This window comes from Strigops habroptila, chromosome 19 (genome assembly GCF_004027225.2).
Source record: "Strigops habroptila isolate Jane chromosome 19, bStrHab1.2.pri, whole genome shotgun sequence".
NCBI lineage: Eukaryota > Metazoa > Chordata > Aves > Psittaciformes > Psittacidae > Strigops > Strigops habroptila.
In genome coordinates, this window is record NC_044295.2 from 5,357,305 (window position 1) to 5,384,359 (window position 27,055).

Below are 27,055 nucleotides of genomic sequence, written 5' to 3' on the forward strand. Positions count from 1 at the left end.
TCCAACCTGGCCTTGAACACTGCCAGGGATGGGGCAGCCACAGCTTCTCTGGGAAAAGTCTGTGCCAGCGCCTCAGCACCCTCACAGGGAAGAGCTTCTGCCTCAGAGCTCATCTCAATCTCCCCTCTGGCAGGTTAAAGCCATTCCCCTTGGCCTGTCCCTACAGGCCCTTGTCCAAAGCCCCTCTCCAGGTTTCTAGGCCATTCCGCTTTCTTTATCACACTTCAGGCTTATCACTCTGCACAATTAAAGATTTGAGTTGCAAAACAAACCAGAAATAGCTCCATAGTTTCAAGCTTCCATCTGCTCCTGCCTTCCTGGGAACTCGCCGTGGACGTGGCATATCCTTGGGTTTCTCCCTTTCTTTTTGACACATCCCTCTGCTGTTCAATAGGATTCTTGAAATTCCTCACCCCTCTCTCAGCTACCAGAGGCCTCTTGAGACTTGGGTGAGTAAATATTGATCCCTGACCAAGAGCTATAAATGTCAGTTCACAGGTCCCTGTTAGATACATCAGGGGGTTGATTCTGTCTCCACGGAACACGGTGGCAGTGTGAGCAGCCTGCCTGGAAGGAGAACCTCTCCCTGCAGTGGCAGCCTGTGCTGCTTCTAAAGAGGCAAGAGCTGAGCAGATGATTACAAGAAGCTCAGGTTGGGTTGTAAAGTGCAGCCCTGGGATTCTGCTGCCATGGCTGTGCACCAGCCACCCCCTCTTGCCCCCCAGAGCAGGGCAAACGCTGCCACCAGCCAGCCCGGCCTCTGCCACCTCTGCTTGGGTGGGAGGTGGTGTGGATGTGCCTGACTGGAGCCTGGAGCCCTTCCCTTCCTGGCTGTGTGTCCCTCCAGGGCTTTCTAGTCCTTGTGTCTCCCTTTGCCTCGTAGCTTTCCACTGGAAGATATGTGAATGCACAAAATGATTCACATGTTCACTGTCTTTATCAGGAAATTGCTGCCTTGAGGGACTGTCTCTCTTTAGAGCAGGTAGGAAAAGAAACTCCCGGTGCTGCCACCAACACACTGTTTAATGTTAACAGGTATACACATGCCCTCTCCCAACAATGGGGAAATCCTCCCCTCCCCTGTGGTCTGGTGGAATTATCTGGGCTGGGCAGTGCAAGCTGCACTGGAATGTCTTTTCCCATCAGGTGAACTGCTGTTCCAGCAGCACAGTGCGGCAGAGAGGGCAGGAGGAGCTGGGGCAGCCGAGTCTGGCTGCTGCCACCATGGATGTGCTTCCAGCCCTTGGCACCCTCTGCTGCCCTCCAGCAACCACTGAGTCCCTGCTGGAGTTCAGGGGTGGGAACAAGCCACACAGACTGTGTCTTTATTCACTTTCAAGATCAGGGGGTTGAGCCTCTCGCATGCAGCAGCCCGTGTGTTCATGCATGATGGTGCTGGAAAGCCAGGGGGGGCCCAGCATTGCACTGTGCCCAACCCAGCTTGGCCTGGTGCCTGAGCCCATCGGTCCCAGTGGATGCTGGGATCCAGTGCAGCATCCTCATGCTCCCTGTTCCTGCTTTGCCACGGCTGCGAGCTGCACAAGGATGCAGGTAGGGGCAGGGTGAGCTGCAGGACAGCTCTGCAGGTGCCACACAGCACCAGCCCCAGGGCTGTACTGGGGAGTCAGACTGGGCTCATTGAACCAGCTTTATTCATGCTGGGGCTGAAGTCACCTTCCGGACTGTCGAGGTGTTTCCTGGGGATGAGTCAAGGCTTTGCATGCACAGACATCACGTACATCAATCACTGGCACGTGCAAGGAAATGAGGTTTTCAACTGGCTGCTCGTTCATAGGCCAGGTAGGTAGAAAGAGCACTTTGCACGCTGGCTGTGAGGGAAGGGAACTGTGTTGTTCCTTATCTCGGCTCTCCATGCAAGCATAAAAGTTGCCCAAAACGTGATGATCAGCATCTTTCCAGGCACAGCTGGATGTTCAGATGGGAGACACCCCATTCACTTCACAGCATCGTCTCCAGCTCTTTGTTGAGGTTGGGGTGACACCGATCCAGGTCTGTTGAGTCCCCTGTGTTTTCCCCACAAGGTTTCTGGCTCATCTCCTGGGTCATACAGGGCGCAAAGTTATCTGAGGCAAAGGAGCTGGGGATATAGCCCGGGAGGCTGGCACGGGCCGGCAGCAGCAGCCCCCGCTGCTGGGTGCTCCCTGATCCTCGCCCCACCAGGCTGGTGCTGAAGCTGGTGGTGGGGTGGGAGGTCAGCCCCCCAGAGCAGTAGCTCCCCGCTGCGCTGGTGGCACGTGCCTTCTGCTTGAAGTCCAGTGCCAGGCTCCTCCGAAAATGGGCTTTCTTGATCTCTGCCTGCACCTGAGGGAGAGAGCAGAGGTGGCTGCTGGTGCCAGGGACACCAAAACAGGCGGCCCCCCCTTCCCCAGGGCTTTCTCCCCTTCCAAATCACAGGCTGGTTCATGTTGGAGGCACCTTAAAGCTCATCCAGTTCCAACCCCCTGCCACGGGCAGGGACACCTTCCACTAGACCGGGTTGCTCCATTAGTGAGCCTAAGATCTAATCCTACTGAGAGGGATGGATCCAAGTTTTTTCCTCTACTTATCCCAGCCTGGCGGTTGCAGGTTGACTTTCCCAACCCCAAAGAGGCTGCACCAGGGAGCTCAGCTCCCCATGCTTCTAACTTACCTCCCCATTGCAAAAGCAGTAGATAAAAGCCACAAAGAAACCCTGCCAAAAGAGACAGAGGTGGGGTTTGAGCTGGGGCACTGCCCGTGTGCCTCCCCGCTCCTGAGGTGGGCGTTGCTCGGTGTTTGGAGTACCTGAGAGGAGTTAAAGAGCATCTCATAATGCATTTGGATCTGCCACAGGACCCCGGAGACTTCAGTGTAGGGCATGGCCATGAACACCACGTAATGGACTCCGAAAAGTGGCATCAGCACCAGCGTGGACTTCAGCAGCTTCCTGAGAGGGGAAATGCTCTGAGCCATCAGCCGGGAGGTGCCAGCCCAGCCTGCAGCCCCCTGGTAAGTGTCGTAGTGAAGCTGCCTCTGCAGCAGGGAGCAGGCAGAGCTTGAGCTCCTGAACCTGCTGTTCCAATCACACCAAGCTGCCAGAAGCACATTGCCCTGCACCCTCCCTCCTCCCGCAGCCCTTCCTGCACCTCTGCTCTTGCTTTACAACCCTCTGTGGAGCCAGCTCAGCTGAACAAATGAGCCAGGGCTGGGGCAGGGTTTGGTGTTCCAGCACTTGCCTGTACTGCTGCCGGGGGTCCAGCTTCCCCGTGTGCGTCTCCCAGAGCTTGGAGGCCAGAACCCGGACGATGTTGAGGAAGAGAAAGAAGTTCACCTGCCAACAACCACCCAACAACCACCCACTGCGGTTCCGTTGCCCACAGTGACCTTTGGTCTGCCCAAGCAGTCCCTTGGGGTGAGGACAGGCAGTTGTGGGTGAGCTTCAGGCAGGGACATGGGGGTGGTGCTGTGGTCAGGGTGGGGAGGGACCAGTGTCGCTGGATCCCTTTGCATCACCTCGTGCCAGAGGGGCTGCAGGCAGAACCTCAGGGACCACAAGCGAGCAGCTCTGGGTCTCTATCCATCCCCTTTCTCAAAAGGGATTGGGAGATTCAGCCATGGAATTCTTACCACAACAGCGGCCAAGATGGGGACCTGATAAATCCACTTCATATTCCCTGCACTGAGATCCCAGCACCTGGAGAGACCCATAAAGAAACATCCTGGAGGAACCTGAAATCACTAGAGAGGAACATTGCCAGCTGATGGCACAACCAACATCCCCGTCCTCCCTTCACTCCCTTTGTGGAGCCTGTGTAAGTCTTGACCCAACAGGAGCCACGCTACAAACATTCATAACCATCGTGGGGCTGCAAATCAGTTTTAGACCAGCATTAATGTTCTGAAGGTCTCCTTGGCCAACTCCTGCTGTACATGTGGTGGCCTTTCTCCTTTTAAAATGCTTATCTTCAGAACATGCCCCTTAGCGTTCATCTTTGTGCTGGTTATTGACCAATTTACGGTGTAAACCTGCATCCAGCTTCCTCCCAAATGTAGAACAAACCCACTATCACTCTGGATCAGTCAGTTTCATGAACAAGCCTCATAGGGTGTTCGCTCCTCTTGTTCTTCATGTTCAGTTCAGATATTCTGCTGACATTTGCAACCAGCCCTTCCCTGCCCAAAGGACCATTGGAGAAGATGGACCCACGTACTGCGTATCAGCCAGGGAGGCCCTGACGCTGGCCCAGATGGACACGAACACAGCAGGGAGACCTGGAGGGGCAGGAACCACGGTGAGGAGAAGGGATGAAGCATCACGTTTGCAGACCAAAGCAGGTCTCATGTGCATCCAACTGCCCTGACTTGGGCGTTCTGGGCCACTCTGATGCCACAGCTCCCAGCTGGTCTCAGCACTGGGGTCCATGCTTACCCCAGCCAATGATGATGAGAACCCACAGGTAGCTCTTGTTGGAGAGGAAGGCCATGAAGATGAGGCTATGCAGGTAGAGCCCTTCCACCAGGATCCAGTAGTGGTTGGTGGCCAGAAAATAGAGGAAGAGAGTCACCACCACCTTGCAGCCCACCTGTGGACACGTAGTCAGAGAAGTGCCCATATCAGGCTGTGCCCTGAAAGCAAAACCTGGTGGCTTTTACTCTCTGGCCAGCAAACCCCAGGCTGTGCCCCACGTGTGGCTCCTGCAGGGAGTTATGTCTCCCCTGGGATACTCCAGCATCAGACACAGCACAGCTGCTCTGGGTCTCCCATAGGAGAGGTGCTTCCCACACCAGGCCACACTGATGTCCTCTGCTTGCTGTGGCGCCACGGTGGGGAGAAGCTGGGCAGAGCTGCAGGTGACCTTCCATCCCCCCCCTGAGCAGCACAGCCCCGAGCCGGGAGCATCCCAACCACATCCCCTTGCACCAGGGCTCTTCCATCCCCTTTCCCCTGATCCTGCCTCCACACTTGCCAGGTGGCTCCGATGTCCCAGTGGAGGACCCGTTTCTGCCCTGAAGTCCTCCTCCCGCACCTTCTCCACCTCAGTGGCCAGCGTGCCCGAGTAGAGCACCATGTCCTTCACGAAGATGCTCACCGCCCGGCAGATGAAGGAGGTGAAGAGGTGGACGTGGATGTAGTTGCGTGTGCAGTGCAGGCGCCTATGGAGAAGGGATGTGGCATGAGCCCAGCCCCAGCTGCCCAACAAGCTCATTGCACATGGGCTCCTGGAAGAAGGTGACCTCCAAGGTGTCAGCCCTCCCGTGGGCACAGAAGTCAGACCTGGAGGGAAGTGGGGCATCCAGACCCTCAACAGCAGGGTGGAGCTGGTCATGCTGGGGGTGTTTTGGGCTTGTGCTAGGGTTTGGGGCTGGTTCCTGTTCCCCTGGGGGCTGCTCACTCATGTGTGTGCAGGTGACGGGGAGAGGAGGGTTCTCCCCCACATGGGGATGGGGTTTTGGCTTCTCCTTACTTGAAGTACGAGAGGATGCAGACAGCGACAATGAGGGAGGCCAGGGAGATGGAGTAGCCGATGGTGTACATCAGGTGCAGGCGGTCAAACACCTCCTGGAATCATAGAACCATAGAACAGTTTGGGTGGGAAGGGACCTTAAAGCTCCTCCAGCTCCAACCCCCTGCCATGGGCAGGGACACCTTCCACCAGAGCAGGTTGCTCCAAGCCCCTGTGTCCAACCTGGCCTTGAACACTGCCAAGCCCTATTCCCAGCACCTCTCACAAGCAAGGTCACCTTCTCACGGCTCCGGCTCTCGGACGAAAAGAGCAGAGCGCACTCGGTGTAGTTGGCCCAGGTCTTGTTCATGCTGAGAGCCATGGCCCAGGTCCCAGAGGAGCTGCAGTACCTGTAGGCACGACCTGGGAACAACAATGGGCATTGTAGCAGCAGAAGGACCCAGGGGAAGCACAGACACATACCTGCTGGTGGAGGATCACCAAGGGACGGTCTCTCCCTGCTCAGGTCCAAGCTCTTACCTTGATGGTTGAAGTCGTAGATGTAGTCGGGGCAGGGCACTGACACCTCCCGGCTGGGGGAGCCCTTTGGCCAGCAGATAATCCCATCCCACTCTGGAAGGCAGCTGGTGTCTGGTCAAAGAGCAAAGAGACATCTCACATCCCCAAACAGGGACATAGCGTTCCTCCAGCTTCCCCAAGGACCAGGGCAAGGAAAACACGCTGCCAGCATCACCCCTGGCCTGCATAGCAGGGGGGGCCAGAGAGGGGGACACGTCCCATCACATCCCACCTCTTCCCTCCACTGCTCCCATTTGTGGTGTGCATGGTGCAGCCAGTGCTGGCTCATCAGGATGATGATTTGACTTTAGACAAGGGCCTGTAGGGAAAAGGGGAATGGCTTTAACCTGCCAGAGGGGAGACTGAGATGAGCTCTGAGGCAGAAGCTCTTCCCTGTGAGGGTGCTGAGGCGCTGGCACAGGGTGCCCAGAGAAGCTGTGGCTGCCCCATCCCTGGCAGTGTTCAAGGCCAGGTTGGACACAGGGGCTTGGAGCAACCTGCTCTAGTGGAAGGTGTCCCTGCCCGTGGCAGGGGGTTGGAACCGAATGAGCTTTAAGGTTCCTCTAACCCAAACGAGGCTGGGATTCTGTGATTAGCACCTACTTGCACCCAGGATGCCAGGATCTCCACAAACCCACGTCCCTGGCCCCATCCCTCTCCCATCAGAGGGAAAAGCATTTCCCATAGCGGAGCCAGCTCTGCCGGGCTGACCCATGTGCGGGGGGGGGACACTACCTTTGATCTTCTCCAGTTGGGCTTTTATGTCTCTCTGACATCTCTCCTTAGCTTCCGCCAGCAGATAGATCTGCTCTTCTTTTGTGAGAACATCATCGGGGTCCACCTGCAAAGACAAACCTGCTGTGACAACACCTCTACAAGCCTCACCAGGGGCTCAAGGGATGCTACAGGAACTGCATCTCCTGACACAGGACCGATGCTTTGCTGATCTTTGCTGCTCTCACCCACAGACTCACAGCATCGAGCAGGACCATCCTTGGGGTAAGAAATGAGGCAAAGCTGGTGCAAGAGACAGGCAGGAAAGACAGAAGCACACATGGAAAATGAATGCGCTGGAAGGCAAAGCTGATGGAGCAGCCACGGCATGGCCATGCTCTCCCAACCCTCCCACGTCTGTGTGGCTTTAAGTAGACTCAAACGCTATGACGGGGAAGGGAGAAGCCTCCTGCTCTTGTTCTTCCCTCTTGCAAGGCTGAGGCCGACCATGAGCCCCCTTCACCCTGCCCATGGTCCACTGAGAAACACATGGACATGGGCGGTGTGTTGGGCTTCTGCCCCAGCTCCCTCTCGCCCGTCCCACTGGTGGGGCTGGATGCCCCCATTGCCCACATGGAGCCCTTCAGAGCCAGGGCTGCCAGCTTTGGAAGTGAAGAGGACTCGGGATGCAGGGGGTTCACATTGGCTTCTGGACTGTCCATGGCCAAATCCTGCCCAGGAGAAGAGACCTTGAGCCCCCATCCATGCTCTTCCCAAAGGCAGCATCTGGGTGGGTGGAATGGGAGGGCTGCTGGGGAGCACAGAGCAGGAATGGGGGTCCTGGGGGTCCATCAGCAGGAGCTGACTATAAATCACCTGCTCCTTCTGTTCCTCCGATGCCTCAGAGGCAGGGAACCCAGCCCTGGATGTGTCCAAGCAATGGGAAAACCATCCCGTTGTGGTGTCTCCATGGCTGTAGGAAGCTTTTGGCAGGAGCAGAGATGCTCTCCCCTCCCCTCCTGCCCAGCTCCTGCCCAGAGCAGGATGTGCAGCCAGGGCACGATGAGGTTTAAAGCCAGGAAAGGACTAGAGGAGCCCACAGGACCATGCAGACTTACCAGAGCCCACGCAGAGCTGAGGAGACAGCAGCAGAGGAGAACTGCTGTGATACCTCCCTTGGCGATGGATGTCTCCATGGCCCCACCGTGTCACTCGGATGGACCTCAGGGATGCTGAGCTGCAGGAGCACTGCCAGGCCCAGGCTGCGGGCAATGGAGGGGGCTGGAGTGGTCAGCAGGACAGAGCATCTTCTGGGACCACCTTCCCTGCTGCTGTCCCTGTCGAGGTGCAGGTCCCAGCAGCGCTATAGGGACCTATCTGCTCACAGGCTCACGGAGTGAAGGGGTTTATCCCCTCATCATGCTTGCTCCTATTCACTCTCCATCTCTCGCCTGCTTTAAGCAGCTCCCGGAGCGTGTGCAAACAATTCCCACTCAGATGGGGACGGCAGAGGTTTATTGGCTCAGCCCTAGGTGCTAAAATCCTCTTCATTCAAGGCAGATTCCTCTTCTCCCTTCAGAAACAACTCTCACTGCCTGGTGGCTCATTTCTCAGCTGTCACAGCATCCCCTCACTGCCTCCATGCTGCTCAGTCCCCTCCAGCACCAGGCTGGTCCCAAGGAGCTGGAGGACAGTGGGGAAAACCCCGAGGTAGGGGTGGGAGCGGGTGCAAGCATGTGAGCATCACCTTGGCACTGATGCTCCTGAGGTGGGATGTCTTTCAGGCAGACGCCAGCTTAACCCTTTTCTTTCTCTAGGGGCTGGGGTGTGCTTTGGGGATCAGTCCCGCTGCACACTAGGACAAACACCCTCCTGCCTTTGTGTGTTTGCTTTGCAGAAGGATCTCACTGCACAACTGCTTTTAACCTCCATGGGTGGGGCTAAATGGGCGCTGCAGGCAGGAGCAGGCAGACGGGCCGTCCTGACAGCAGAGTTCCCACCCTGATGGGTGTCTCACACAGCCCATGAATGACATGAGCCGAACAGGCAGGTCCTTGGGCACCAGGTCAGAGCTGGTCTCACTGCAGCTGACAACATCCCCATCAGAGCCGTCCCTTGTCACCCGCATCCCCTGGGGAAGGCCCCAGGGCTGTCCCCTGCCTTTCGGGATCATGCTGATGCCACCCTTCTGGGTGGCTTTTGGGATCATTTAGGGCCATGAGGATGATCATGACGGAGCGCCTCCCATATGAAAACAGGCTGAGAACACTGGGGCTGTTCAGCCTGGAGAAGAGAAGCTGCCTGGAGACCTCAGAGCAGCCTTCCAATATGGAACTTGATGAGCTTTAAAGTCCTTTCCACCCCAATCATTCTATGATTCTATGACCATGCTCCCACCATCCTGTCAGCTCAACCACCCTGTGTCCTCGCCCAGCCTGAGCATCCCTGGGGGAAATGTGGGCACAAGGTGAGTCCTTGTTCCCTGAGCAGGTCAGCATTAGTGGGATGAGGCTGAAACTCAAAAGCCCAGTGCCAAACCCTGCAAGCAGCAGGCTCCCAGCCCGGGGTAATCCATGGCCAGGGATTAGGGGCATCTTCGGCAGCTGCCTATCTCCCCGTCCCAGGTCAGCCACCACCCTGGACCACTGGTGGATGCTGACACCAGCCCTGCATCGCTCTGCTCATCGGGATGCTGCACAGGCACGAAGGGCAAGAGATGGGAGAAGCATCTAAATTGCAGGATTAATGTGTTCTGAAGACTCTTCTGAGTACTGATTCCTGACCCAGGAGCTACCAGGAGTGGGGCTGAGGGTAAGGTGAGGTTGTTCTGGCCTCGTGTGGATGTGGGATGGATGGATGCTGGCTGAGGGGGAGGCAGCAGCGCTCAGAGGCAATTTGATTCCCACTGCTGGCAAAACCTGACCCCGGATCCGAGTTTGCCGTTAGCAAAACATGTTGGGTTTTCTCTTGCTAAATGACTTGTGATATTATAGAGAGCTCTGGAAAGCAATCACTGCAAACAACTCCCACCCAGGCCCATCAGCCAGCCCCAAACCCATGCTAGCAACCCTCAGGTGATGGCAGACAACAGTTTGCTGCTGCTGCCTCCTCCTGAAAGACCCCCATGACCCGGCTGGCAACAGCTCGAGCAGTTCCCTTCACTCCCAGCCCTGCAGCAGCTCCAAAAGAGCAGGATTAGACCCAGCTGGTCATGCCAAGCCTGAGCCACTGCAATACGACATGACCTGAAACCAGCCTGACTCAACCACCTGAAAATACACATCTAAATGCACTTTTCTATATCTATCTATAAACTATACTTAAATACATACATATATAAAGTGTGTGTGTATATTTATATATATGTATATGTACAAATATAATGGCTCAGACTCCAGCCAGCACCAAGACCCCATAGCTCTCACACTAAGACCAGCAGCATCTCGTAGGATCCTGTTCCACCCAGTGGCTTGTGACGGTCCCTGCAGCCCAATTTAAGCCAACACTGGCTGGAGCAATGAGGCTGCAGGTTTAGATGTCTCGGTGTAACCCTCAAGCCCCATTTTCTGGGATGCTGAACCTCGATGACCTCTTCTGCCTCTTCTGCAGGTCTTCAAGCAGTTGGGAGAGGAGGGTGAGAGCAGGAGCATCTCCCACCAGCACCTGCCCAATGCCTGGAGAGGAGCTGAATGGAGATGCTACAGCCCTCTCTGCCCTGCAGGTTTTGGGGTGCATGGGATAACACAGCTACAGGTTGGGCAGAGAAGAGATCCAGAGCAGCCTGAGGAGAAGAAGTCGGGGTGTTGGTTGATGAGAAACTGAATGTGAGGCGTCAGTGTGCGCTCACAGCCCAGAAACCACCCGTGTGCTGGGCTGCATCAAAAGGAACGTGACCAGCAGGTTGGAACTAGATGATCTTAAGGTCCTTTCCAACCCAAACCATTCCATGATTCTATGGCTCTATGATTCTATGATGAGCAGCACACGGCTGTGAAAGGTCCTGAGCTGATGAATTAAATGCCTGGCTTTACCCTTCGTTTGCATTACCCTCCTTAGCTATCCTATGGAGGTGAGCACAGCTTCTCACCTGCAGCATGACCTATTCCAGGGCACAAGCTCAGCCCTGGGGAGCCATGGGGGTAAACCAGCCCCTGAGCACGAGGCCGGGGGATTGTGCAGAGAGGACTGAGCTCCTTTGAAGCAGCACTTCATAAACCCTGGTCTTACAAAGGGCTCTGCAGCGCCTGCCCTTGAGGCCTGCCTAAAACCAGACACACTTTTCCCATGGGGATCATGGCAGGTCCATCGGCCCCGTGTTGCTGTTTCCCTGCCAGGCACCCGGGGCGGCTCGAGTTTAGGTTTCCAGTGCTCATTTAGCAAGCAGCCCCCGTGCAGCCCACCCAGTGCAGGTGCTGGAGGGGGACATGTCCCCCCTTTTGTGGCTGGGGGGGGTGGCTGGTGGCTTGGCCGCGCCGGGAGCTGATGACAATGGGCAATTGTCAAGTTGGGGCCCCTCTCGTTTGAGTTTTCTTCCTTTTATAGTAAGTAGCAGTTGCTCCAGCAGCTGGCCTGCCCCTCCGGGGTGAGCACAGGGCTCGTATATAAGGGAAGGAGCAGACTTTGCCTTTCATCCCTCCGTTCAGTGGCTTCGCTGGGCAGCAGAACCCATCCCTGCACCTTTGCAGAGACCCAGCACGATGCCAATCAAGAAACCTGACCTGAAGAAGGAAGCAGCCAAAGCAGCTCCAGTCCTGGAGCCCCCCCGAGAACCTGCCTTTGATCCCAAGAGCGTGAAGGTGAGTGAGGGATGGAGACGTCACCGTCTCCCTTCGTGCCTGTCATCTGCCAGGCATGGGCAATGCGATGCACCAGGCTGAGAGCCAGGGCTGGGAGGGGAGAATGAGCACATTGCATTGGTGCAGCGGGCTGGGAGTGATGTGTTGGTTGATGCAGAGGGCTGGGAGTGATGTGTTGGTTGATGCAGAGGGCTGGGAGTGATGCTCTCCTGGCTGTGGGGATGTTTCAATCTTCCCCCCTCTGTCAGGGTCCCAGCAGCATTAAAGAACTTCTCTGCTACCCACTGCCTCCACCCTAAAGTATTTGCCTGCCTGTGTTGTCTCCTCCACCTGAGAGCATCTTTTAGCCAAATCACCACAATGGGAGCTTGGTTTTTCCATGATTCCTCAGGATATAATCATGTATTCAAGCCAGAGGTGGGGCAGGAGAGTTATTAAGAGCAGGCTCAGCATGGAGGGTGTTTAATCACTTGAACTAAGGATCAAGCCTGAAAATAGCATCCTTTCCACCTGACTGTGCAGAGGTTCAAATGCAGGGGAGAGCCCCTTTATTATCCCTGTCCATAACATAATGCTCATGCCTGGCTCTGTTCTCTTCTCCCGACAGATTGAGTTCACTGCTGAGCAGATTGAAGGTAAGCACAGACGTCACCTTTTCCCAAGGATGCCATTAGGAATGGGGAGTCCTTTTTCCAGGTAGTTTTTCACAGCAGACATAAGAGCCAAGGCATCAAGCCCCCAGCATCAGGATGGAAAGGAGATGGGGAAGAGCACTGCTAGGAAGGGAGGAGGCAGGAGATGGAGATGGGAGCAATGCTGGGAGCCAGCACAGGGATTTAGCTAGGACTGCAACGCAGGGCTGTTGGGAGCAATAAACGGACCCTGGCTCCTTGCTTGCACTGAGGGTGCCCCACTTAAAGGGGATAATCCCTGCTTCAGGCAGGGAAAAGGTGTTTTTCCATTCATGGTGAGAAATGCAGCCTGGTTCAAAGTCAGATCCGTGTGGGAGGAGCAGCCTCTGGCGATGCAGGGACTGAGCTGGGATTGGGATTTCTCATCTCTTCATGCCTCTGTTCAGACTAGGGGAGGGACAAGATGTGAGGGCAGATCCTGGTGTGGATACTGGGAGGAGGAGACACAGGATCCTGCAGGCTTGGCCTCAAACCAGCTTTTGAAAGGAGAGAAGAGGGCCAGTGGAAATGTGAGCAAGTTAAAATGTGAAAATATTTGGATTTAACCTGCAACGACGTCCCACAATACGTGATGTGCTCCCATGGCTCCAGGTAGTCAGGAGGGGACTGAGCAACCTCATAGTGGTGCCTCTTGACCAGGGACTCACAGTGGGTGATGTCCCTCCCTCGCTCCAGATGCCAGATGGAGGGATCTCATCTGCAGAGGTGGAGCCATCGTGAGGACAAGCTGGATAACAGCAGCACCCTGAGGTGCTGGGGGGGACCATGGACAGGACTACAGGGACACAGACATGGGGACATGGTCCATGGGATGGTGAGGCTCAGCAGAAGATATAAAGATGCCAAGCAGAAAAGGAGCAAATCCAAGGCAAGGAGCAATCCCTGGGCAAGGATTCCCACCAAACACAAGGGGATGCCTACCTGACCGTGATGTCTCCATCGCTCCATGGAAACTGCGATCATCTCATCCCACCCAACAGCAGGAGAAGGAACAGCTCCGCTTTGGATGAGCTATTGCTGGATGCCCTGAAGAAGATGAACCAGAACCTGGAATTCATTAGTGCCATGGACAAGAAACCCACAACTCTGAGTGCTGGAAAGGCTGATTACCTGCTTGGGCCACTCAACTGGACTCGCTGGCAAATCCAAAGCGTGAGGAGCATGTGCTTCAGGAAAACCACCATCTTTGCCACCCGCCAGCCTTGGGGTCCTTGGCTTGTCTTCAGAAGAGGAGGGCAAGGACTTGGGGAGTGTTTCCTGGAGGACTGGTTTCCCACATCAACACCAGTGAGGAGCCTGCTGTAGTGGAGGAGATATGGGTTGAAATGAGAGGCAGAGAGGCTGTGAGCAGTGCAGGTACAAGTTTGTCCATGTAGCCAACAGCGGGATTAAAGAACCCAGCAGCAGGTCAGGAAGCTGAAAAGCATCACACACAGAAGTAAAACTATCCTTAATTGTTCCTAGTTTAGGCCTCCTTCCTCCAGGTAAAATGTGACACTCAATGGCATGATAACCTATGGGAACAAGCTTGGGAATGAATCTCCCATGTCCTTCCCATGGCATGTAGTCTGCAAGGCTGGGATGGGCACGGTCACCCTTCCCCAAACATGACCAACACCACGCTGTGTCTGCCTGGCTGGGGCTGGGGGTGCAGCAGAGCGATGGGGTGTTGTGGGGACCATGGGGGTGCAGCAGGAGGGCACCCACCATGCATGCGTCCATCCTTTCCTTGCTTCAGTGGGGTGGGGAATGGGGCCAGCATGGAAAGGGACATCTGAGCTCTTCTCACCCACAGAGTTCAAAGAAGCCTTCAGCCTGTTTGACCGGACGCCCGCCGGGGCCATGCAGATCACCTACGCGCAGTGCGGGGACGTCCTGCGGGCGCTCGGCCACAACCCCACCAATGCAGAGGTCCTGAAGGTGCTGGGCAAGCCCAAAGCAGAAGGTGACAGCAAAGTGGGGCAGTGGGGACATGGTGGGACAAGTAATCCCTGTGCTCCCTGGCAGCAGTGAAGGACTATGTCCCCTGTAGGAAGAACCCTGTGAGATGAAGGAATTGGGAAGGAAACGATGCAGAGAGGCTTCATTCCTGTGTAATTCCTTCACTACCTCTCCCTGTACTATGAGTGACATAAGGGGTAGTAGTAAGGGAGTAGACATGAGGGAGCGGTCCTCACCCAGGCATGGTGGCAATGGATGCTTAGCAGACCATATCCTGAGCTGGTGCAAACCTGAGTGGTTCCAATGCAGTTGCATGGCCTTGGTGACAGAGGACCTGCTCATATGGGTGGTCTCTGTGCAGCCCCCAGATGTTAACACTTTATTCCTCATATGGATCTTCCAATCTCAAGTATAACACACTAATAGTCCTACCACCTTGTGGTGCTTCTCTCCTGTACTCAGATACAAGACCAGGAAGTTTAAGCCCTCAGAGACTGATTTCAGCCTAATGAGGTTAATCTCTGACCCCATCTTCTCCTTCTCTTCCAGAAATGAACACAAAGCTGCTGGACTTTGAGACCTTTCTCCCCATCCTGCAGCACTTCACCCGCAACAAGGAGCAGGGGACCTTTGAGGACTTTGTGGAAGGGCTGCGTGTCTTTGACAAGGAGGGCAATGGCATGGTGATGGGCGCGGAGTTGCGCCATGTGCTGGTCACACTGGGTAAGGGCTGGCCCTGGACTGGGGAGCAGGACACAGCCCACCCCTAAGCTCTTTCTGGGCAAATGGCTTGGGTTAGTTGAGTGGCCTCATGCATCAGAGAGGCCCTTTTTACTCTGCTACTCATAGGCTTTCATTAATGGCTCCTTATGCCACCGCTTCATGCATGATCCGGGTGACATGGAGAGTCCACAGCATCCTCAGTTATCAGACAATCACTGCAGTTTGGTCCTCTCTCCACAATCTCCCAGCAGCATTCCCCAGTCTGTAGTGACACACGGCTCCTTTTTAATCCCCTTTTCCCTCCTCTGGTGACTTTGGCTCTCTGGGAAAAGGACAGGAAGGTCCTGGGGGGCTGAGAACCCTTCCCTCACCTCTCCATCCTCACCTTCCAGGGGAGAAGATGACAGAAAGCGAGGTGGAGCAACTCATGGCAGGGCAAGAAGATGCCAATGGCTGTATCAACTATGAAGGTAGGAGCAAGAGATTCCCATCGAGATCATCTCAAACACGGTTGTCTTGGCTTAGGGTGCAAAATGTGTCCTCTGTGAGGACATTGGTGATCACTGAGAGGGAAGCATGGACCATCTTCCAAAGCTTCTCCAAGGAGAGCCATGAGAAATGTCAGCTGGGGTGGGAACAAGGTGGTTGTGTCAGGGATTTCCAGATGAAGACAGCATGTTTCCAAGGGTTTCAGGACTGGTTTATCCCCAGTTTTGGCCCTGGTTTGTTGTAAGCTATCAAAGCCAGCATCTTTCATAGTAGAGGCTGGCTGGGAACATTTGGAGACCAAGATTGCTCACAGCTCCAAGAGGGTGAAAATCTGGCATAAGGGGTGGTTAGCTGAACCCAGGACATCTGGGAACCCCTAAAATTGGAGAGCATTGAGGAAAACGGGGGACCCATTTCCCTTGGCGTAAGAAAACTGAGGATAATGGCTCTGGCTCATCTCCAAGAGGGGTTTGGGAAGGTGGGAACAGAAGGTGAAATCTCAGTCCCAGCACAGCACATCCCCTTTGCCCCTGGGGTGCCCCAGGCTCTGCCCGCCCCACCACAGCTCACAGTGTGCTTTGACCTCCCATGCTCTCACTCCTCCTTTTCTCCCCAGCTTTTGTCAAGCACATCATGTCTGGCTGAAAGAAGAAACTTCAGGTGAGTTCATGGGTGTCTCCTGCTGCTTACTCTGAGATTGGAAATCCTGCATCTAACAGCCAGGGGCAGAGGAATCAAAAGCCAAACCCCACAAGCAACCCTGCAGTGAGCTAATGCCCTCAGGACAATCCCAGCTCCGAAAGCACCAGAACCTGTGTTCATGGTAACGAACCTCATCTGTAACTTGTGCCACCTATCGAGAACAGCATCAACCCTGTGACTGTCAGTCGTGGCCTGGTTAATTGTGTTGATAAGAAAGAGGTTGCTGTGGTTTATGGTGATATGTTTTCTAACCCACCAGATGGGCATCAGTGGAAATAAGTCTTGAAAACTCTGCAGCAGTGAATGACTTGATGCTAAGAAAACACTAAACACTTAAGCAAGGGAATTTCTGAACTCAGAAATATCAACATTCCCATTCCCATTAGAAAGAAGATGGGAAATGTACCGCTGATGCTTGTTAAGCCTTTTGTGTTCCTCTAAGTCTTGCCTGAGGAAAACAAAGAAACAGGGTGAACTGTTTCTCTGCCCTCTGAAATCTAGGCAGTTTAAAAGGAAATCCAAATTCCTAAGAGCTAGTCCCAGCCTCCCCTCCAGATACTGCTGAATATACAAATTAAACACTTAAACACCTCTGTTTTCCTCTCTACAAACCTCTTTAAACATCAGAAGGTTAAAGCGGAGACAGAGAACTCTGAATGTTCAGCACCCTTTTTATCTTGGTTTGAATCCCTTTCTCTCCAGTTCCTGTTCATCAGCTCAGCAATACAGGTGCTTGGGTGGCAAACGCTGCCAGGAAGATTAATTCCACACAAACCCATTTGCATGTAACACTTTTTCACTGGTGTGGGATTACAGCTATTGACATTTACTCTTGTCTCAAGGATTCCTTGTGCTAAGCCCTCTCCTGCTTGTCTCCCAGCTCTCAGCAATGCTGGAACTCACCCAAGCACCACAAACCGCAAGATTCCTCCATCCGTGTCCCTTCCACCATGGATGTCACACATCTGCAGATGTGCCACCAGGAAGAGTTGGCCTCCACGTGTGTGTGCCTAAGCCTTGGTGTACAATGAGACCTCATTTAAACTTGGGTTTAAACCTTAAGTTATTCTGTTCAGACCTTTTTCTGTGACATTTGGCTCATTAAATTTCATTCCTTCTTCCCTCAAATGGTATCTGTGCTTTGGTTTTACTACTCATTGAAGTGGTAGATGGAAAAGACTCCTTGGTCTCCACCAGCTCCCTGAGACAGCAGGATGTTCCTGCAGAGAGGGGAAAAGGGCAGGTTTATGACCACTTGTTGTGAGGGAGGAGTGAGGGTCTTTGCTCGTCATCCCATCCTCATGTGGGACCAGGAGCTGGGCTGCGATCTGGCCACATCTTGCTGATGGAGCAAAGAGAGCAAGAGGGACAAGTTGCATCAAACTGTTCTTCTCCCCTGTTCTTGAGGCTCTTCACCTCCCGTCTGCCCTACACCCAGCCCTTTTTCAACCCTTTAGCCCATCTACCCTACAACATGCTGCCCCAAGAGCATTCCCTCCAGGTCCAGGTTGAACAGCACCATGGAGCAAAGAGGGACCTGCTTAGCCCTGCCACTGTCCCGGTCACAGGAGGGACCAGCGGGCACCTCTCCATCAACACACGGCCTGTCCCAGCCAGAAAAGGCCAGAGGCCCTTTAGAAACAAAACCAACCGAAACCACCCAGGAGACCATGAAAAGCATTCCTTTTTCTGTATCATCAACAGGTCCCAAAGTCTAAGTTTTGAAGGTTGGTTTCCAGGAAGTTGAGTCCTGATGAACCCGCGAGGGGGAAGGAAAATGGGGAAGCAACAGGTCCCACCTCATGGCACAGGACAGCAAGTCCCTGTGGTGTGGGAAGTGTCTTGCCTGGGATGGAGCCCAGCCAGGACGGGGCTCCAGGAAGGTTCCTTTCCAAGCAGACAGCCAGAAGCTGGCTGAGGCCTGTTGGATACAAGCTGGTGGCTCTGTCTCTGTTCCTACCTGCAAAGAACTCATTACAGCATCATTCCAAGCGGTGAATAATTCATGGCAGGTAACTCAGCAGCACACCTGGGAGCAGAAAACATCTTACTTTGATTTGTTTCCTATTCCAACGTCCTGGCTCCATGACTTTGACTAGAAATTGAAGGTGTTTTGCTCCGATGCGGTTGACTTCAGCTGCCACTTGCGTGTTTCTGTGCAGTGACTGAGTAACAGCTGCTTTCTATTCCCACTGTCCGATTCAAATGCTCCTAAAAAGCAACACGAGCTGTTTAGAGATGCAAGATTAGACTTTAGCTCCTGTCAGTGGTATTTCCACAGCTTCCATTAGGGAGAATCTGTGTATCTCACTTCTTTAATGTATTATCTCTGCTCCAATCTGGGAAAGGATCACTGTGACACGGTGAGAAAAGACACTGCTTGACTCCGGGGTCACGTTTGCCCTTGCCACCACTCTGGCATTGGCTCCTGCAGAGGAACGTGCTGTTGCAGAGGAAATCCATAGCAGACACTAGGGCCCTGGGAGCTGTGATATTCCTGCCCTGGCAAGCAAGAGGCTGCACTTTTGCTCCTCTATGCAGAGGACAAGCTTTGTCTTTGAGCATCCGGCTTCCATGCAGACAGGAATGACACTGTAAATGAAAACCAAAGAGACAGACTGAAAGAGAGCAGTGGCAAATGACAGAGACCACTAGAGAAAATGGTGAGAGCTGTGAAATCCACCCTCTGGATTTCACCCTTGGGGTAGCAGCCAGCCACACTTGACTTTGTGGACCTGTCTGTCTCTTTAGGGTAAAGCAGAGCTGATTTGTACTGAAGCAGGTTGGAATGGTGCACTTGAACAGGTACAGGACAGACCTCTCTATAGCTGCGTACCTCTGTATGTGCCTCTGTGTCCTGTCTCCTCCTCTGGAAAAGCCAAGGATCCCAAGGAGCAAGTGGTTTTAGTCCCACAGACATGTGGACACCAGTGCGTGAGTGACCCCACATGCAGACCTGCACTGCAGGACTGGAGGAGCCTTACGTCCCAAGATAACAGTCAGCACTCTGTCCTTTTATAGTTTGGATGCTTTACTTGACGACCAGGAGGCTCTGAGGAGGGGTTAAAGTAACCCCCCACTCTAAGGAGAGCCCATGGCTGTATCTCCTCAGGCTGTGATAAGACAGAGACTCATACCAAAGATGGTCTGGATGTCAGGAGGGTTAGCAGAGTGCCCTGTGAAGTGGAAGAGACAGATGGAGCCAGCTTTCATCCCGAGGAGATAGCAGCAGCGCACAGCAGGGCAGCAAGATCCGAATACAGATGATGAGCATGGTCTGTGCTCCTTGAAAGGCTCCCTGGCACCCCCAGACCCACGTAGACATGCATCTCCATCACCACCATCAGCATGTGAGGCCAAAGGCCTTTAGGGAAGGCAGACATTTCACTGTAGCATGGTGTTTGCACCCTTCGTGTTCAGCAGAATGAGTTGGGTCGACCTGATGGCAAAGCAGATACCCATCCCAGGCGGAAAACACTGCTCCATGACCCAGTTTATGATGTGTCTCAGGTCAGGGACTGAAGAAGGCTTTGCCTTTCCATGCCAACCTGCTCACACCCCAAAAGCAAACACCTGCAGATGTACTAAAGCAATAACCAACTTGTAAATATGCTATTCAGAAACACGGAGAAGGACGTGTAAAGAGAGCAGGGAAGCAGGCAAGGCAAGCCTCCCACTCCACACCAACTGCCCAACATAAGCATCACTCACACAGCTTTTCCCCCTACATAGAGATGCAGCCCCCAGCTCCCACGTGTGCTCTGCAGCACACCGGGATGCAGCCCAGCACACCGGTGGCAATGTGTATTTAATAAACTCAACTTTAGTTGTACCATCTTTACCCCATCCTTTTGGGAATGGAAGACAGCTCTGCGCCAGATGTGGCCCCTTGTACCCCTGGCTGTGCCCACGGGGGAGAGCTCGGCTATTTCCGTCCCCGCTCGGGCGGCTCCGGCAGCCGAACCGCTTCCGCCTGGCTGACGGAGTGGGGAGCTTTCCCAGCTGTTTTCCGTCGGCGTTCGGCTCTCTCCGCCTGAGGCTTCGGCTATTTCCGGCAGACGGTTCGGGTGTTTCCGCCGCCAGCTTCGGGCGGACTCGGCGCTTGGCCGGCCTCGTTCCTTCCCTCCCCGCCGCCTGCCCCGGTAACGGTCGCTGGGAGTTTAAATGAGCAGGGGCCGGGCCGCGCCGCGCCGCCGCCGGGACACGCACTGAGGCGGGGCCGGGGCCGCCCCGCTCCGGGCTCGGCGAGGAGGCGGCGGAGGAGGCCGGGCAGAGCAGGATGACGGTGCTGCAGGAACCCGTCCAGGTACCGACCCCTGGGCGGCTCGGGCTCGCCGCCGCGCTCAGGCCCCAGGGCCCGGCCCGGCCCGGCCTGGCGGGGGGAGCTGGACTTGCTGCGCCGCCCGATCCCCGGGGGAGGCCTCCCCGCCGCCGGGCCCTCTCCTGGGGCGGGAGGCCCCGCTCCGCTCGGGCCGCTCCCGGGGCGGGGGGCCTGCGGGCTCCGGGCGCCCCCTCCGCCGGTGGGAGCGGGCCCGGGCCGCGGGGCGCTCTCCGCCGCCAGCCCCTGCTCCGCCGCCCTGCGGGCTGGGCTGCGGGAGGGCTGCGGGGCTTCCTCGCTCCTCCGTGCGTCCCCTCCCCATCCCCTGCGCCTCCGGGACGAGCCGCCCTCGCCCTTTCGCCCCTGCCGGGCCCCCGCCCGAGGCAGCCGGCCTCACCCCCGGAGCTGCCGGTGTCCCGTGGCCTCGCCGCTGAGTCGGCTTCTAGATAAAGGCCCTTTGCGCTCCCCCGGTGGATCCCCTGGGAGACCTGTTGATACCTCTCTCCATCTCACTTACCTTTCTGCGTTTGCTGCTGTTTCGTTTCTAAATGCTCGCAGCGTGCTCGGCTCCGGACGTGTGATGCAAATGAAGGACGTTCCTTCTTCCCAAGGAGTTAGTTCCTTCAGATGGATGGGAGACCCGGGAGAGAAATCACGTAGATCTTGTTTTTCCTCCATATTTTAGTGTCACTGCAGTGACCCTGATGGGCTTCCTGCTCTTGTTCTCAGTCTTCCCATCCAAAAGGCATGATTCATTGAATTAAGAGTTGCTGCTGCTTTCCACCTTGCCTGTACACCCATTATTCTAACTATTCTGTCATCTCCATTAATCAGCCTTCTTTTTCTGTCCACATTCTTGTTACTTGGTTGGGTTTTAGCCTTTTAACGGGGTGGGTTTGTTTGTCATTATGGTAGGAACATCTTGCCATAAGTGTCTTGGTAGTACATGACTGTGTTCTGTAATGAACATAGTGACAATGCTTGCTTTTGGCTCTCCTCTCTCCTTTTAATGAAAAGGTAGGAGGGGAAGAAAGACTTCTCGTGTGGAAGACCACCCTGCTGACCTGATCCTTTCTGTGCAAGATGATGATGGTGCTCTTATAGACCAGGGGTTTGTGTCCTTGATGCCACTGTTCAGTTCATCCACTCTGAGAGCAAGGGTCAGTGTGGAGCTGGAAGTGCTTTTGGCTGCCTGGTCCCTCTTTGCAGTGGTTGTACTTATGCCGTTGCTGTTACCCTTGGAGCTGGACTGGCTGTTTTGTACCGGTTGAGTATTCTAGGAAAACATGGGATTACAATAGAGAAGGAAGCAAGAATGCATTGCAGAGTGAATGCCCGGAAACAATATTTAGTGTGTCCAGCACTGTGCTAATTAAACAAACCAAGTGGAAAATATTTGCCGTTCTGGGAGTTCCCTGATGGAAATGTGCAGTCTTGTGCTCGGTTTTTTTGATAGGTGAACACCTCTGTAATGTCATTCTCCATTCTTAAGCTCTCATCAGCTTGGCTGTTCTGATGAAGCTTTGCTACGTTGAATACATCTATTTAGATTCTGCCTGCTTTCAAATACCAAATAGTTCCTTTATCAGTGGTTCTACTGCTGTTAGCTTTGCTGCTATTCCTTGCTTACAGCAATGCTGGGGAGTTTAGGATTTGTTCTTTTTTGTGGCCTTGGTTGTATCCTTGCTTATAATGGTAAGGAAGCCGCCAGTGCACCATCCAGTACGAGGTTTGAGTTCTGCCTGGGTCTGCTGCGGTTCCTGTAGTCCATAGTGCCAATGGCTATGAGCAGCATTGTAGGTACTGGACAGCTGTACTGCAGGACCTTTCCCACCCAGCTCATGCTTGTTTTCTCACTGGTCTAACATGTCCAGTGAGTGGTCTCCATTTCGCTGTGCACATCTGGGTGAAGTTGAGCATGTTTCTGAATCCCCATTTTAGCTGGAATCCACGGACTTAGCTCTGTTTTCCTGATTTTTAAATGATCTGATTGGACAATTTGACACTAGTTCTCATTTTTGTCATTGCAGAGATTTTTTCCTGTCTATTTGTCTGTTCCTTCCCAGCCTTTCAGATGTCTGCAGGGCTTAGCATTCCAGGAACAAACTGTCATCTTTACAGTTGTCATAGGCAAAACACAATAAATAACCCAATCTGTGTGTGTGTGTGTTGCCTTGAAAGTATTGGACTTTGGTTCCATGAAATTAATGTCCCAAAAGGCATCCTGTTCCCTGATTTGATTTTTGCTAACTTCTTTTAATCCTTTAAGATGAACGAAAGTGCCAACAAGAAGAGTTGACACAGACAGCAGACCTCTACTGTTCTTCCTGATGTGGTCAGTTTAAAACTCTTCAGCTCAAAAGTAAAGCCTTGTATCCCATGTGCTGAGAAGCAGGCTGGATCCCTTCCAAGTATTTCTGAAAACAGCTTGGAAACAAAATGAACACTTTCCTTGGAATTTATCTGTTCAAGGTGATCATGTGCCGTGACCCACTTGAATGGTGCTTGAGCTCCAAGGCTGCTGTCATGGCTGAAAACACACAGTACCGCTGTCTGCTCGCTTAATGCATACCTGGTAAATGCAGCACAGCTTATCCCAGGAAAGTCTCCTTCCCTCTGCCCACCCTTAAATTGTGATAGAAGCTGCTTAGCATGCCAATAGGCTATGAAGCTTTCAAAATCACTTCCAAAGCTATAGAACTGTCGCAGGAGAACACCTATCTTTCAAGAGCTCTTTGGCTTATATATGAAATGACACATGGACAATGCACAGGACTTTCTGGGTGGAAGGTGCACCTGTCTGAATCTGCTTTTCTTGCTGTTCTCTTTGAGGATTCTTTGCTGCAGAGCTGTGGCTGGTATGGCAGTTTTGGAATTCTCCACTCTGCATTTTCAACTGAATGCATCTTTAAAATGAGTGACCAGGGCCTAGAGGTTGACCTGGTCTGCAAGCATGCTTAAACAGGACTGTGAAACTCTTCAAGCTTCCCTCCTGTCCATGTTTGTAGCCCTGAGAACAGAAATCACAACTGAAGTATCTCAATTTCTTTGCACACTCTTGAGGAGGCTTTGGGATTCTCCCAACAGGTTCCTTGTAAGGTTTGATAACTACCATAGGGAGGTAGGCTGTGTTTGGATTGTGTTTGTGCTTGTACTGTGGTGTCCTGCTCTGAAATCTTTTAGGATTAAGTAGTTTCTATTGCATAAATGCCCCTAAAGCTCTTTGCTTCTGACCACTCTTCTGATGCGGTTTAGCAGTTGTTATGTGCCACTAGTGCTGTGTAGATGCATTGAACTCCTGCTAGAACAAACTAAATTACTAAAGAGATTGATTAAAAGGTGCACAAGAAATCTTCTTTTTTAGTAGATTGAGACACAGTCATACCTTAGACATCTGTTCTCATAGAAAATGGTTACTGTGTAGGTATGGCTGATTCCCTGCCACCTTCCTTTCCTCTTCGCCCTCTTTTAGGAGAGTGTGTGCAAGGATCCTGCCTTCAGCGTTCATCTGCTGAAGGCACAAGCCTGACTCGCGCCTTTTGGGTAGCAAAATGACAATTGCTACAGGGATACTACCAGCTGACTTCTTGTTTCTTGCTTCCACTGGAACTCTGCTCAGCAGCAATTGTTAGTTGAGCCAGTATGTAGTGCAACTTTTATAATGTGGCTGCAAAATCACTTGTGTCCCTTCTTCGCCTTTGGCAAGATAGTTTCTGGCAACTTGCTCCTGTTTGAGAAGTCAAATGACACTGATTTCACCACGGCCACCACCCCCATGCCTTTGTTTTGTAAGCATGCAGAGTTAGAGCCCTGTAAAGACAGGACTTTTAACCTGAAGATGGCACAACTTGGATAGATTCAGCTAAATGTCACTCATGACTTGGTAAAGGGAGAGCTGCTGCTGAGAGCAAGAGAAAAAAGGAGACTTTAGGCTGCTCTAACTCGGGTATGGTCTGAAAGATTTTAACACTGTCCTTCTGTCTCATGCTTTTTGTGCCACACTGACCAGAACAATGTACAGCCTTGGAGCTTTTCAAGGTAAAAGGGAGTAATCGCTTCAGGCAGCCTCTGTGGCTGAAGTTATCTGAAGTGTGGAATACTGCCAGAGAGAAAGAATAAGGTGTTTGCATTGTAATAATCAAACTAAGAGAATTCACTTTCACACAAGCTTTAAAGTACCTGTTGACTTTTAAAGTATATTGTTGGGACCTACTGATAGAAGCAAATAGTGTCTCTGTTGAGATTTTGTGTATAATATTCTGTAGAGTAGTCGGAGCCTCTGGGGTGTAGTGTGCACGAAGACTGTGTAGGCTTCCCGTGAAGAGAACTCGCACATTTTTCACACCCTGTGTTTGTCAAGTTTGTGTTGGAAGAAGTAGCATATGGTACATGTAACTCTGTGATGTTTGAATTTTTTTCAGATGAAATTGGCACTTGCTTTTCCTACTGGGAATAGCATTGCAGGATGCTATTTCTTTAGCTCTGGAAGATCTATTTTCGTTTTGGAGCGTCTGATAGGTATCAGAAGCTAATTCTGTTTGTCTTCAGTTCTGATGAATATTGAAGTACTAAACCAAAGTGCCTTGAATTCCTGAGTTCAGGTCTTGCTTGGATTGATAATGACAAAACTGCTGCAAAATGGCTGTTTGCTCCTTATAGAAAACAACTTTGGAACCTGAGCAAGACTGATGGGTAGGGAGGAACCACAGTCCTGGTACCAGCCCTGCTCACCTCAGAACACAAACCGTGAGCAGCATCCACACTGCTACTTGTAATGGGTATATACTTGTAACGGATTCTTTACGGACTTTTATGCTTGTAATGGATTCTTTACAGGTAACAGAAGGCCTCTAATCTGATCTGAAGAAATGGGCAGAGTATTTGTTGTGAAACCTGCATATCCCTCCTGCTGGACAGCTCTTGCTTGTAGCTCGGGAATGGTGACAGCAGGGCAATTGTGACAGCAGCTTTAGTGGTGTACACAGTTTGTACTCCTGTGTGTACATTTGATTTGCCTTTCGCTGGAGTAGTGCCACGTTTTAGGTCTGCATAAATATTGACAGGTCTAGACTCTCCAGCTTGGTGTTCATGAGCAAAGATGATGGTACCCTTACTCAGGTAGCTGGTTTTGACCAAGGATGGATATAGGAGCAAAATGCAGAAGCAGGGTTGCCTTCACATATGCCTGTGTAAATCAATTTGTCCATCTCATTTGTGTTGCATTCTTCTGTGATCCTCATTAGTGGCACTAGAGAGGTGGCTGATGAGCAAAGAGCACACAAAAAGCGCTGGATCATGTTCATGTTGATTCTTAAGGGAATGCCGATATCCCTTCAAGGCCAACGCTGCATACCTAAATACTTAATCAACAGGCTTGTATCGACAGCCTCAGGCACTGACGTGATTTCAGTCCTGTTGGGCTTTGGTTTGGCATGTCTCAAGAGGAGATGGTTTAAATGGATTTCTGCATAATGCCATTAAAATGGGTTGGGCACCCCAGCTCTGTCCCACCCCTCTGCCCCTCCTTGGGCACAGCTAAGGGCAGAATGGAATAGTCTAGCAACCAGCTGGGGGGTGGGTTTTGTTCTTACCTGTGCTTTGTGGCCTTGTTTGGTGAGAGTTTGCAATAATTCCTGCTCAGTTATGCACCAGGCTAAAACTTGCAGTGAGTGAAAGCCCTCACTGTTATTTCGGTGCACGCTGGCTGAGGTTTATAGACAGTTGTGTGTAGCAACTAGTGAGCAACACTCTTAGATTAGTTCATGACTTCAGTGCTAAGTTTGGTGTTTTGATTTTCTTCTTTTTAAGTCTCTACCAATAGCCGAGACAACTAGAGCTTGGCCTGCAGGTTTGTCCTTCTCTGTTCTTATGCCTCAAAGTTCAGTTTTGAACTTTGCCTTTTTAACAGTAAGGGCTAATGAGTTTTTGCATTTGTAAAGCTTCTCGCTAAATCTAGATTCTTTTCTTGTCCTGCAGGCTGCTATATGGCAAGCACTTAACCACTACGCTTACCGAGATGCCGTGTTCCTTGCAGAGAGGTTATATGCAGAAGGTATGTACTTTGCAAATATGAAGTTTTCTCTCAGTTTTGATTTTAGGATTTTTGAGCTTCTGCTCCTACTTTATTTTACTCCTGTTGTGATAAGGAAGTTTAACTTGCTGCTTGGGGAAGGTAGAAGAATGCCTTGCAATTAGGTTGGAAAATGAGATAATGTAGCAGCAGCAGTGTTATTTTATAGTAGAATCTCCTTAAAAAAACATTAGAGTTGTGTGTCTGAGTACAGTGTTTACAGTGATCTGTTGTATGGTATCAAATGGGAGAGAGGGGTTTTAATAGCTTTTGCAGGTTGAACAGCCCCAATGTTCTCAGCCTGTCTCCATACAGGAGGTGCTCCAGCCCCTGAGCATCCTTGGGGCCTCCTCTGGACTTGCTCCAACAGCTCCATGTCCTTATGTTGAGGACCCCAGCACTGCACACAGTGCTGCAAGTGGGTCCTCACCAGGGCAGAGCAGACGGGCAGGATCTCCTCCTTCAGCCTGCTGTTCACACTGCTGGGGATGCAGCCCAGCACACGGGTGGTTTCTGGGCTACCCACGAAATCTGGGGTCTTCCATCTGGTGCTTAAATGAGAAATGTTGTGTAGAATATTAAAGCACCTTATGATCTAGGTGTGCATA

At 52.6% G+C, this 27,055-nt stretch overlaps 3 protein-coding genes across 10 annotated transcripts in view; 2 read left to right on the forward strand and 1 right to left on the reverse strand.

The window, feature by feature from the left end:
- Nucleotides 1–1,303: 1,303 nt before the first annotated feature.
- Nucleotides 1,304–7,912, reverse strand: LOC115617983 (parathyroid hormone/parathyroid hormone-related peptide receptor-like). Its single transcript, XM_030509076.1, has 13 exons — nucleotides 7,835–7,912; nucleotides 6,738–6,843; nucleotides 5,964–6,074; nucleotides 5,722–5,846; nucleotides 5,445–5,539; nucleotides 4,947–5,133; nucleotides 4,409–4,562; nucleotides 4,191–4,251; nucleotides 3,607–3,673; nucleotides 3,212–3,310; nucleotides 2,785–2,922; nucleotides 2,651–2,692; nucleotides 1,304–2,322 (listed from the first exon to the last, which is right to left on the reverse strand). The coding sequence occupies exons 1-13, from the start codon at nucleotides 7,910–7,912 to the stop codon at nucleotides 1,960–1,962; spliced, it is 1,626 nt and encodes a 541-aa protein (XP_030364936.1). The 3' UTR covers nucleotides 1,304–1,959.
- Nucleotides 7,913–11,246: 3,334 nt separating this feature from the next.
- Nucleotides 11,247–17,167, forward strand: MYL4 (myosin light chain 4). Of its 2 annotated transcripts, none has more exons than XM_030508970.1 (7): nucleotides 11,247–11,512; nucleotides 12,120–12,147; nucleotides 14,000–14,149; nucleotides 14,695–14,868; nucleotides 15,261–15,338; nucleotides 15,974–16,017; nucleotides 16,940–17,167. In XM_030508970.1, the coding sequence occupies exons 1-6, from the start codon at nucleotides 11,414–11,416 to the stop codon at nucleotides 16,000–16,002; spliced, it is 558 nt and encodes a 185-aa protein (XP_030364830.1). In that variant the 5' UTR covers nucleotides 11,247–11,413; the 3' UTR covers nucleotides 16,003–16,017; nucleotides 16,940–17,167. The 2 variants fall into 2 exon arrangements, with proteins under 2 accessions (XP_030364830.1, XP_030364831.1); XM_030508971.1 differs by lacking the exon at nucleotides 16,940–17,167 and adding an exon at nucleotides 16,224–16,368.
- A 2,901-nt stretch (nucleotides 17,168–20,068) lies between these two features.
- The window catches only part of CDC27 (cell division cycle 27), a 29,839-nt gene continuing 22,852 nt past the window's right edge, over nucleotides 20,069–27,055 (forward strand). The window contains exons 1-2 of one of the 7 annotated variants that reach the window (XM_030508979.1): nucleotides 20,069–20,365; nucleotides 26,354–26,429. In XM_030508979.1, coding sequence (XP_030364839.1) covers nucleotides 20,339–20,365; nucleotides 26,354–26,429 — 103 coding nt within the window. In that variant the 5' untranslated portion in view covers nucleotides 20,069–20,338. Of the gene's footprint in view, nucleotides 20,366–20,821; nucleotides 22,850–26,353; nucleotides 26,430–27,055 lie in introns of those variants that run through there. The other 6 variants (XM_030508977.1, XM_030508974.1, XM_030508973.1 and 3 more) reach the window with 6 other exon arrangements.

Coding starts and splice junctions, on each gene's coding strand:
- LOC115617983 (XM_030509076.1), bottom strand. CDS start 7,912: ATGGAGACATCCATCGCCAAGGGAGGTATCACAGCAGTTCTCCTCTGC. Junction 6,844..7,834: donor TCAGCTCTGCGTGGGCTCTG/GTAAGTCTGCAT, acceptor TTGTCTTTGCAG/GTGGACCCCGATGATGTTCT. Junction 5,847..5,963: donor CTACGACTTCAACCATCAAG/GTAAGAGCTTGG, acceptor TGTTGTTCCCAG/GTCGTGCCTACAGGTACTGC.
- MYL4 (XM_030508970.1), top strand. CDS start 11,414: ATGCCAATCAAGAAACCTGACCTGAAGAAGGAAGCAGCCAAAGCAGCT. Junction 11,513..12,119: donor TTGATCCCAAGAGCGTGAAG/GTGAGTGAGGGA, acceptor TTCTCCCGACAG/ATTGAGTTCACTGCTGAGCA. Junction 14,150..14,694: donor GGGCAAGCCCAAAGCAGAAG/GTGACAGCAAAG, acceptor CTTCTCTTCCAG/AAATGAACACAAAGCTGCTG.